Source organism: Alnus glutinosa, chromosome 1 (genome assembly GCF_958979055.1).
Source record: "Alnus glutinosa chromosome 1, dhAlnGlut1.1, whole genome shotgun sequence".
Classification (NCBI taxonomy): Eukaryota; Viridiplantae; Streptophyta; class Magnoliopsida; order Fagales; family Betulaceae; genus Alnus; species Alnus glutinosa.
Genome location: NC_084886.1, coordinates 28,726,080 through 28,738,483, shown reverse-complemented (window position 1 = coordinate 28,738,483; position 12,404 = coordinate 28,726,080). Strand labels below are relative to the sequence as shown.

Genomic DNA, 12,404 nt, shown 5'->3' with positions numbered 1-12,404 from the left:
AGTGTAAGGCACCCCTAAGTACACAGGAAGTATACACAGGAACAACCAAAGCAGCCAACAGCAAGAAAGAAAACTCAACCCTCAAAAACCCACCAACCCTCAAACCCAAAACCTACAGAAGACCCCAACCGTACACCATGTGCGTCTTGCCTTTCCTACGCCTGGAGGACGCGCTAGAATCACCATAGTTGATGGAGCTTGCCAGATTCAGAACTTCTCTCCTACCTTTGGTCTTAGGACGCGCTACCTTAACTCCCCGATGGTAGTCCTCTTCGATTGCTTCCAAAATTGCCACAAACAGATCGATTATGAAAAAGGTGGTCTTCCTTGGCTTGTTCGGCAGTTTCTGGTTTGATATGAAGTTTTTGAGGCCTACCGAAGTACATGACCAACGGCGCATGGACCTCTGGTGACGGCAAGACGGTTCTATTCTATATGACTAAATGACAAGTCGTTCCCTGACTGGTTGAGAACGACATTTCGTCCAGAAGGGAGTTACTGCTTTGTCGTTCAGCCCTAATGAAAATGACTTGCAGTTCAAAACTAGAGCAAACAACAGATTTGACCTAAACGACCTGCAGTTTAGGAAAAAAAAAAAAAAAGGCAGATGATTGCAAAATAATTAGTATTTTTTTATGGTTAAATTTTAGTAGTCTCTTTTACTTGTAATCTTTTTTCTTTTTTTTTTTAGCCCGGACCTCTGGTGACGGCAAGACGGTTCTATTCTATATGACTAAATGACAAGTCGTTCCGTGACTAGTTGAGAACGACATTTCGTCCAAAAGGGAGTTACTGCATTGTCGTTCAGCCCTAATGAAAACGACTTGCAGTTCAAAACTAGAGCAAACTATAGATATGACCTAAACGACCTGCAGTTTAGGAAAAAAAAAAAAAAAAAAAGGCAGATGATTGCAAAATAATTAGTATTTTTTTATGGTTAAATTTTAGTAGTTTCTTTTACTTGTAATCTTTTTTCTTTTTCTTTTAGCCCACCAATTGTGTTGAAACAATTTATTTGGTTGGATGTCTGATTTAAAAATGTCAGAGACAAAGTTAGATTAGCTGACGGTTCTGTCACCAGTGTCAAGTAAAGGATCTGTTTCTGTCACCCACTCTATGACCTTGGCCTCTGTCCTTCATGTCCCTAATCTTACTGCTAATCTATTATTCATTGCACGTATTACCATTGAGTTGAATTGTCCAGTAATTTTTTACTCTTACTATTGCTTCTTTCAGGACCTAGTCACGGGCAATATGATTAGCAGTGGTAGCTTGAAGGATGGCTTGTACTATCTGGACTCTCAGCCCAACACACAAGGTGGGCTCATACTGGCTTTTCATACAGTTCCGGTGGATGACTCTGCAGCTAGAATCTGGCTTTGGCATCAACGCTTAGGGCACCCTTCCTTTTTAATTTTGCAAAGCATGTGTCCTACGTCATTTTTGCATAATAATGTTTCTAAGTTTCAATTTGAAATTTGTGAACTTTCAAAACACCATCGTGTTTCTTTTTCTCCTAGTATCAATAAAAGTGATGCACCTTTTGTTCTCGTTCATAATGATGTGTGGGGCCTTTCACGAGTGGTCTCTTTATCTGGTTATCGGTGGTTTGTCTCTTTTATTGATGATTTTTCTCAGACCACATGAGTCTACTTGTTAAAGGACAAAAGTGATGTGTTTTCGGTGTTTCAGATGTTTCACAAGATGGTTCAGACTCAGTTTCATACCAAGATTAAAATTGTTCGTTCTAACAATGGAGGTGAATATATGTCTGATAATCTCGAGACGTATTTTCGAGAGCAAGGTATTATACACCAAAGCACGTGTCGATACTCCGCAGCAAAATGGTGTTGCTGAACGGAAAATTTTAGAGGTAACTCATTCCCTTATGCTTGACAAGCATTTTCCCAAATCTTATTGGGGGGACGCCTTACTCATTGCTACAATAGGATGCTTTCACGGGTATTAGATTTCAAAACACCCCTCGAGGTGTTGTCCCCATCTTTCTCTACTTCAAAAAGTGTTTCTCCAAAAGTTTTTGTTGTGTTTGCTTTGTCCATGTTCATGGTCCTACTAGGAGTAAGTTAGACTCTCGAGCCCTCAAATGTGTCTTTGTGGGCTATTCTCCTACTCATAAGGGGTACAAATGTTATCACCCCCCATCAAGAAAATGCTGTCTCTATGGATGTCACTTTCTTTGAACCACAATCATACTTCTCTTCATCCCAAACTCATCTTCAGGGGGAGAGTAAGATTGAAGATGATATTTTGACCCTGTTACCTATCCCAACTCCTATGTTGAAGCCGGAGCAACAACTTACTAATGAGTCTCCTACTGAACCTACCGATAAGCCATCTGCGCCGCATGTGGAAGAGTTGAGAGTTTACTCCAGACGCCAAAAAAATAAGACTATTCCTGATTCTACATGCCAAACACCTAATCCTGGGTCAGGAAATACTACTTCTACTTATATGAATTATGTAATACATGTTGTCAATGATACGAGTTTGCTCATTGCACAACGCAAAGGAGTTAGGTCATGTACACACCATCCAGTTTCTGATTTTGTTTCTTATCAAAACCTTTCTTCATCATATCGTTCATTTGTAAATTGTCTTCTGTGTCTGTCCCTAGAAATCTACAAGAGGCACTTAGTGATCGAAAATGGAGAACAGCGATGCAAGAAGAGATGGAGCTCTTCACAAAAATAAGAATTGGGATTTGGTTAAATTACCTAATGAAAAGAAGGTTGTTGGCTGCAAGTGGGTGTTCACTATCAAGCATAAGGCCAATGGTTCTATTCTATGGAACGATACAAAGCCAAACTTGTTGCAAAAAGCTTTACTCAGACCTATGGGATTGATTATGAGGAAACATAATTAGGGTTCTACTGTCTATAGCTGCAAACTTGGATTGGCCTCTACATCAATTTGATGTGAAAAATGCATCCTTCATGGAGACCTAGAAGAAGAAGTATACATGGAAATTCCCTCTAGATTGGAAGATTCATCCTCAGTGGGAAAAGTGTGCAAAAAGAAGGCTTTGTATAGCCTAAAACAATCTCCAAGAGCATGGTTCGAGCGGTTTTTCCGACCTATGCAAAGAGTTGGCTACAAGCAGAGTCAGGCTGATCATACACTCTTCATTAAGCATTCCTCTCAAGGAAGGGTAACAACTTTAATTGTATATGTTGATGATATTGTCTTAACAGGAAATGATGATGGGGAGATACAAAACTTAAAACAAAGTCTTGCTAACGAGTTTGAAATAAAGGACTTGGGGAGTCTAAAGTATTTTCTTGGCATTGAGGTAGCAAGGTCAAAGCATGGTATATTTATCTCCCAACAAAAATACATATTTGATCTTTTTAAGGAAACATGAATGCTCGGATGTCTACTGACAATCCAATAGAGGTAAATGTTAAACTGAGAGAAGGTAGAGAGAGCCCTTTAGTGGATAAGGGCATATATCAACGATTGGTTGGACGGTTGATTTGTTTATCTCATACCCGTCTAGACATTATATGCAGTTACTATGGTGAGTCAATTTATGCATTCTCTGCGAGAGCCTCATATGGAAGCAGTTTATCACATTCTTCACTACTTAAAATCCTCACCAGGTAAGGGGTTATTGTTTTCTCGACATGATCATTTAAAAATAGAACCCTATAAAGATGCAGATTGGGCTGGCTCGATTATGGATGGATGGTCCACGTCAAGTTATTGCACATCTGTGGGAGAAAATTTCGTTACATGGCGGAGTAAGAAATAGTTTGTGGTTGCCAAATCTAGTGCAGAGGCAGAATTTATGCAAGTATAAATTCCATAATAAAAATAAAAGCAATCACTTCTCATCATTTCATTTCAAAATATAAGGTACCTTCGAGATATGAACACCAAGATTCCGATGAACACCAGAACATTCAATGCATAGCAACAGGCCAAGATTGAGAGATGCCCAATCTGGTTCAGGAGTGCTGCACTCTGCACAACTATCATTTCCAGGAATTCCTCGGAGAATTCTAGAAACACGATCCGCATTGCCAAATTTTATTTCATCTTCTAAGATTTCACGGCTACCTAGTGATTTGACATCAGAAGAAGCACGACTGGCAGAGTTATTATTCTCAATGTGTTTTGTTCCAGTGTGCGGCTGCAGAAGATACAACTAATTCTTGTCAGTGAAAGCCATAATTCATTGCATGCACATGTTGATATGACATCAAATTTTTTTTTAAAAAAAAAAAAAAAGGAAGAAAGAAAAAAAAGAAAACACTAGGCTTTGGACGGAGAAACCTGTTGAAGAAAATGAGAATTCAAAAGAGATGCAATAGCTCCTGTGATTTTGTTTATCCAGTCCATCCTATCTGCCTCATTTTCAGCCTGACCAAACAAGGTTAAGGAAAAAACTTCACACGATTTTCTCCAGAGTACTTCAACAATATTGCTATTGAATTAAAAGGGACAAAACAAAATCGAGAGAGAGAGAGAGAGAGAGAAGAAACATGGAGCAACTTCTTAGGATATTAATATTTTGCCAATTATCTTCAACCTCGATCATGCTAATGCAATGCTCCCCATAAAAACAATGCAAAAACTACTCACACCAGAGATAATTGATAAAGCAGCAATATGTTCCTCAACAACCAAACTGCCTGATCGGTTTCCAATATCCACACTCAGCTCTCAAATAAAACTAAATGTTAAGGTTCTTAATTCAACCATATTTGCATCGCAGAGGTCAGAGAATATACAATAAGTGAATAAATACTGAAAACACTACAGAAAAAAAAAAAAAAAAAAAAAAAAACCCCTCTTAACAGTTGCTATTATCACAAAGGTTCTTTTGTCCGCTAGTTCATGAGTGGTCCATGTGTATACTTTTTTTTTTTTCCATGTTATCTAGCAGCAGATGGATGTACTATAATGGTGGGATCTCAACAATTATGCAGGTTATTTAGGTAAAAAGCCTAGCAATCATGGAACGGATATACATTTTTTGTAGCCATTGAAAAATGCAAGACGTCTCTATTTCCATGAAACTGAAACAAAACCTCAGAAATCTCAAGTTGGGATTTGTCCTGACCTGCTTTAGTAAGGCTCAATCAAAATGACATCATTACTATAAACGTGTTCAAATGGCACTCTGTGAGGGTCAATCAAAGAAAATTTCAATTCAAAAATATTTAAAGAAATGATACATTATTCTTTTTTTTGATAAGTAAGAAGATTTTATTAAAAAAGCGTAAAGCGCCCTAAGTACACAGGAAGTATACATAGGAACAGCTCAGCTAGCCCACAAAAACAAAGGAAAACCCAAATACAAAAAGAGGCCCCAAAAACCCAAAGGTAAGCCCCCAACATACACCCAAGAAACAAAAGAAGCAACCCACTCACCCAACAATCACCCAACAAACAAAAGAAGCTCCCCAAATACAAAAACAACCCCTACCAAGCACCCAAACCTACCCCGAAAGCCCCCAAACTAAAACTCCCTACATCATGAGAGCTTTTCCTTTCCCATGCTTGGAGGAAGTGTTAGCATCGCCATAATTGATAGAGCTCTTCAAATTCAGAAGCTCCCTCTTGCCTTTTGTCTTTTGGCGAGCAATCATTTTGTCCCGATACATTATTCTGTATCAAACATTATTGCATATCATACAACAAGTTGAAAGGAATGCAATTCCTTTTCTTTTTTTTCTTTTTACATTTTTCTGATTTTTAATCATATTGTCTCTCAGTTGTTCAATGTCATATTAACATGATTCAAATTTATTTCAAGCCAAGTTCATATACATTCATGTCTTTATGTCAACCTGTGGATTCAAACAACTAAGTGAACTACTTATTACTGATTCTACCAACATATTCTTTTTAGAAAATTTACAATTCTAATAAATTCAGCTAGATTACCACACATGACTTTGATGCATAGTTTTTCAGCTCATAACAGCAATTTAATGCAAGTCTTTTTGTTGCTATTGGAATTCATCAATCGATGACATATCTTCTGGTTGACGCCAATGTTCTCCCAAATTATATACCAGTGTTATCCAATGTGATCCAGAGTATACACTGCTATGACATGTCAATTAATTATCTGTAAACTAAACCATTATTATGATTTTTTTTCATGTTTCCTAGTATTTCAACATGTTTCCAAATTTTTCTCACCATTTTTTCATTCAGTTTGGGAAGCTTTGTTGTATGCGGGTTCACTAAAATGATACACTGAAACATTATAATTCCCTGCTGGAAACAAAGGATGAGTCCAATGTAATAAAAGTAGAACTGTGTTAAAGCACTCGGACTCTTGTCAAAGAGTCCGAGCACTAAAGGTCTCTTATCTTCAACCGAAGATAAGAGATAACTTCTAAAGTTTGAATTGTAAACAAACCGGTTAGACTTAGACTAGAACTCTAACCGGTTATATTTGTTTAGATCAGAATAGGTTTAAATTAAACCTATCCTTTAGTGTAATCCTATTTCTATGTAAACTCTCCTAGATAGAAACCTTCTCTATCTCAAACTTGTGTAATCAGGTTCTCTATATATACAAGTGCTAGCAACCAGTGGAAATCACGGTTGAAATACAATTCAGATAAATCTTATAAACTGTAATGGCTGATGTTCAGTAGTTGGTGTTATGGTACATACCAAAGTGAAAAACGAGAGAAAAAAAAAAATGTTGGTTTTTGAATATGTTAAGATTAGGCCATTCATGCAGTAAAGTCTCAACAACCAATCAGAATAATCATATTAAAGTATTGAAAAACAGTCAATTAATACCTGCAATGTGTAAGTTTTTGATGGAGAAATTATTCTGAAGCAGAGTCGTAGATCCATGTCCTCTGCATCCATCTTTATAGTTGATGTGCAGAGATCAACAGTACGGGAGCTCAGAATCTCTTTATCAAATGAAGCTGGCCGATTGTGCCGTGAACGGAATCTACCAAACACACCACTATTATGGTCAACTGAGCTATGGTATGATTGAAAGCCCTGCCATCAGGGGTAGGGGGGAATCAGGAAAAAGAAAAAGCAGGATACCTACCACAATGAATTCCATAATACTATTCCAGTAATATTTCATGAAGCAGTCAATATATCCACGTTTTGGTCAGAAATGACTGATTTATGTATATAGTTGAAAAGAAATTATCAGACGAACAGCATCAACAACATCATCAAATGTCTGAGCCTTACTGCAAGATTAGATATGCAGTATGGTTCCTCTTTCTATTTGACTTTTGCCCAAGTATGAATTCAAGTTATAAACTGATGATATTCATAATCATACAGCATACTCAGGATTGAATTTCAGAAACATTCATGATCAGAGAATAATACTCCATAGAAGAGAACATGGGAACTTTCCTCATTCTCAATAAAATTTCTGATTACTAATCCCAAAAAAATAAATAAATAAAGAATACTAATCAATGCCTTACATAGGACTCATACATAATCAAGGCCACTAACTAGCCACTGTAAACGATATGAAAAGACAAAAATTCCACTGACTAGAAAACTACTCAAAAATGAAATCTAAAAGCAACATTTCAATTCTTCAAGTTCCAGCTGGGAATCTTCCAAATTGCTTCTTTTGCTTTTGAAACAGCCTTCCCTCTTGTTGTATTTTCCCCACCTCCATGACATATTATTTGCATCACAATGAGTGCAGAAAAATCTAAATGGAGAAATAGGGTTCATGCAACTGAGAAAAAATAATGGGAATCAAAGATCTATTGGGTTGAGTTCTGTTATCTATGGCAACCATATAATCTTTTATTACATTTCACGAATGACTCGGCTTGACCACCTAAACATTCCAGGTATTCTAATTTTATATCTTTTTCATGGTAAGTTATTTACTTTTTACTTTACATTATCTTCTTTCTTTATGAATAAAAATGTGGGATTTGATTTTTACATATACGAAGTACTAATAGCTAATAATTTCATGATTATAAATTACTAGACAGGCCAAACCATAACTCAGTAAGACTCATGACTGGAATCAAGGTAAAGAGATATTACTCGAGTACTGTACCTAAATTTAAATCGGTCAAGTACCACTTATAACAGTATTACATACCACAGGTTTAGTGCCCTTAGTACTGTAATAACATAAAGCCCCTTGGCTGTCAAGCACAAAGAACCTCCTGTTCCAATCTCCTCTTGAACTTGAAGACCGTTTTAAGAGATATCCTTGTTTGATGGTCTGGACCTAACAAATGAAAACATACAAATAAGGTAATTTATCCAATAGTGCCTGTTAATGAACACGGAAAACGTTAAAAAAATTTGAACAGTTATGATGGTAACCGAAGTCAAATTCATGGTCTGTAGCTTAACAGAAAACTACAGAAACCAATTAATCACCTGCCCGTTGGTGGATTGCATGATTGCTTCAACATTTCTGTAGGAGCTCATACCAACAGCAAGAATGCTATTGGTACCTGCTGAATGCTCCATGTTACTTGAAGCTCGTATATTCTCCAGCTCAGTTTGTGTCCTGAATTCCTGAATCCTTTTTGCAAGTTTATCTTGTTCAACATTTGCCATTTCTTTAGCATGTTGTGTGTATGTTAATACCTAATTTCAGGAGAAGCAGATCATTTATCATTTGAAAATATATATCTCAGAAGCAACTCCTAGTTAATTATGAATAACAAATGAATTTGATAAAACGAAAATCACCCAAAGCTGATAAGAACGGAAAGATGCACCCACACATACTATTTGACATAAAAATTATAATATTTTTTTTATATATAAGTAAGCAAAGAAATTTTATAAAAGATGTAGGCGCCCCTGAGCATATAGGGAGTATACAAAAGGACGCAAAAACAGAAAAGACAAAAATACAAGAGAAACAAGAGAAAAACCCACAAAGAGCCAACCACAACAGAAAACCCAAAGCACCCCAACATTACTTCACAGAAAGAGCCCTCTTGCTTTTGCCCCGAGTAGAACCAAGACTCCTAACATCATAATTGTTACATAACAATGATAATGTTACATAAGATAAATGTCACCAAAAAGCATAAGTCGACTTCTCCTTTATTGAACACTTGGAAATGTCAGATCATAGCAGATTTTGGTCTATTTCATTGTAAACCGATGTTTAATGTTAATATTTGAACTTCTGCTTTTCACACCATTATTACCATGAAAGCCAGAATATGTAAGAATTTTAACAACAGTAATATTAAATAAACAGTTGAGTGGTTCATAGTGATATATGCCACATGGAGAAAAACTAGTGCAACACCTAGAAAGTAACAAGTTTGGGTCCTCCCCACTACTAAAAAAGTAATAGAACCACTATTACTTATTTTTTTCTAACATGAAATTCACTAAAAAAAAGAGCCTACCAAATTATAAATGTTTAACAGCATTTGAATTGCACAATGTACTAACTCAACGGACAACCATTGATTTAATTTCAACAATCAAATTTCCATAATTTTTTTTTTTGATAGGTAAGAAAAGATTTATTAAAAAAGCGTAAAGGCGCTCCTTGGTACACAGGAAATATACACAAGAAACACCAAAAGCTAACCCACAACAACTGACAGAAAACGGAAAAAGGACCCCAGAACTCAAAAAAGAAAGCCCAAAACAACCCACAAAAGAGCCCAACCAGACACGAGAAAAAACCTACAAACGCAAGAGAATACCCACAACCCACCAAAGCCTACAACCCTACAACATGCAGGCCTTTCCTTTCCATAATTTCATTTCACAAAAGTTGGAAATGATTCTGCACTGGTGGAAAAAGAAAAAAATAGAAACATATACAGTTTTATAACAAGAGCATTCAATAATATCATCTAGTCATCCAGTTAGACATGACCTCAGGCATAATTAATCAGTTGACAGAGACCTACCATATGACAGGTCTCAATATCATTTCCTGTTGACATGTAAATCTTTAAGGCAAATGAAAACTAATTGAAATTCCATTACTTTCGTATTAACGAAGAGGGGTCGGACCCCCCATATATGATCAATACAAGAACATGGCATATTATATGTACCTCATTTCTTACCAGAAATTAGCATATGTACAAGAACCTTTTGGCCAACAGGCTAACCCTTAGTGTTCTCACACATAATACATCAACTGATTTGAAAAGCAAATTACGTACAGCACCCTGAATTAGTACGGATTAGTCAGTTCTTTGGACCAAATTTCACCATATTGAATTCAACATTCTTTGGTTAACTCAATGCAAGCTGAGTTCAGCAATCTAGTGTAACATGTGTAAGGTACAGACCAGATGATGTCAATCACAAACTGTTGAAAACTGTTTAAATGAGTAGTTGAGGTTTTACATCTTCAAAATATTAATATCCATCAAATGAAAAGTAAATCATGGTGATACCTGGTGAATGAATGGTTCCATTTGGCTCAATAATTCATATCCCTAAAGCACACAGCAACCAAATATCTTCAGTCCAAAAATGGAAAACAAATTTATGGGTACAAATTTTAGATTTAACAATTAAACAAGCAGACCAGCTTAAAATATCTCAGGTGAGCATCCATCATTGCACTTATAGATTCCAAGAACTTGTATTTCTTCTTTGCTTCAATATTCATGAGGGCGTTTACCTTAAGTTAAACCAGAAAGGAAATTCCATTACAGGTGGAATGACAAAAAAATTAACTTTGGGCGAAAGTATAACAGATATCCTCATAAGTAGATGGCGTACTAGATTGAAACGGCTCCTCTCAAATGCTGACTTTGAGTTCTGTAGATCCTGTCAAAAATAAGGGACAGTAAGGACAATAAGGTCCTAAATTTTGCCAATAAGAAGTTGCCAGCAATAGAACTTTATTGTAGGAAAATAGATAAATAATATATATATATATATATATATATATATCTTCCTGCCTTTACCTAAACAAAAGATGCTGAACATGTTAACCATGAAATTTAGTAACACTGTACAATTTCAAGAATATATTAGTTACATTTATTACCATATTATTTGATTGTACATATCCAACATGCTCTCGAAGCCTAGGTAAGATGTGTACATATCTAACATACTCTTGGAGCCTATGGTAATAAATGTACATATCTAACATATCTATGTTAAATTTGCATGAGAAAGAGGCTTGATGGAGAGTGGGGGTGAATTCTAAATTTGGCAGTTCATAGGGTGGGTGGTGTTCTATTGAGCCTTCTGGTGTGTTTAGGATAATGTTGTGGAAGAATATTAGGAGGGGATGAGGGGAATTTTTGTGTCACACCAGATTTGAGATGAGAGATGGCTCTAAGATTAGATTTTGGCATGATCAGTGGCGTGGGAATGTGACCCTTAAGGAAGCCTTTCTTGATTTATTTGGTATTGCCTACGCAAAGAATGCCTCTGTTGCGGCTCACTTGAAGTTTTATAGTGGTTCCAATCAATGGAAAGTGAACTTTGCTAAAGCGGCTCATAATTGGGAGGTGGATGTCTTTGCCTCATTCTTCAAGATGTAGTATTCAGCCAAATTGAGACGAGAAAGGAAAGATAAGTTGCGATGGGCCCCTCCAAAAGAGGGTTTTTTAAGGTTAAATCTTTCTATTGTTCCTTGGTTTGTAGTGAATGCTACCGCTTCCCTTGGAAGAGGGTTTGGTTTGTAGTGTTTGGAAGAGGGTGTTGTATTCAGCCAAATTGAGACAAGAAAGGGAAGATAAGTTGTGATGGGTCACCTCCAAACGACGGTTGTTTAAGGTTAAATCCTTCTATTATTCATTGGTTTGTAATGAATGCTACCGCTTCCCTTGGAAGATTGTTTGGTGGACTAAGGCTCCCTTGAGGGCGGCCTTTTTCCCTTGGTCAGCAGCTCTAGGTAAGACTATCACCATGAAAAACCTCATAAAGCAGCACGTCATTGCGTTCAACAGATGTTGCCTATGTAAGAGGAATGAGGAGTCCGTGGACCATCTTCTTGATTGTGATGTGTCTTATGCCATTTGGATTGTCTTTTTCAGTCGTTTTGGATTGCCTCAGGTTATGCCTAGACATGTAGCCAACCTGCATGCTTGTTGGTTGCCTACTAGCATAACGCGAAGTGCTGCGGTGTGGAACATCGTGCCTACGTCCCTTCTATAGTACCGATGTAGGAAAAAGAATGACGAAAGTTTTGAGGACCCTTTTTTTGATAGGCAAGAGATCAAATTTATTAGAAAAACGTAAGGCTCCCCTTAGTACACTGGAAGTATACAAGAAAAACACCTAACTAGAAATAGAAAAACGAGAGAGAGTCAGAAAAAGAAATAAACAAAGGATGGACATAAGCCGAAGTCCAACAAAACAAAGAATGATAGAACAAAGAAAGAGTCCCTTCCAAGGTTTTTTCCAAGTCTTCAAAACTTCTATTGTTTCTTTCTCACCAAAGG

General features: G+C 36.7%; 1 protein-coding gene across 4 annotated transcripts in view; it reads right to left on the bottom strand.

Annotated features, from left to right (window-relative positions):
- Nucleotides 1–12,404, bottom strand: part of LOC133878171 (ADP-ribosylation factor GTPase-activating protein AGD4-like) — a 69,139-nt gene that overhangs the window by 14,909 nt on the left and 41,826 nt on the right. For all 4 annotated transcript variants that reach the window (XM_062316685.1, XM_062316691.1, XM_062316698.1 and 1 more), the window contains 8 exons: nucleotides 10,726–10,773; nucleotides 10,529–10,624; nucleotides 10,395–10,436; nucleotides 8,386–8,598; nucleotides 8,099–8,230; nucleotides 6,790–7,002; nucleotides 4,297–4,383; nucleotides 3,881–4,153 (listed from right to left, as the gene is read on the bottom strand). In XM_062316685.1, coding sequence (XP_062172669.1) covers nucleotides 3,881–4,153; nucleotides 4,297–4,383; nucleotides 6,790–7,002; nucleotides 8,099–8,230; nucleotides 8,386–8,598; nucleotides 10,395–10,436; nucleotides 10,529–10,624; nucleotides 10,726–10,773 — 1,104 coding nt within the window. The remainder of the gene's footprint in view (nucleotides 1–3,880; nucleotides 4,154–4,296; nucleotides 4,384–6,789; nucleotides 7,003–8,098; nucleotides 8,231–8,385; nucleotides 8,599–10,394; nucleotides 10,437–10,528; nucleotides 10,625–10,725; nucleotides 10,774–12,404) is intronic.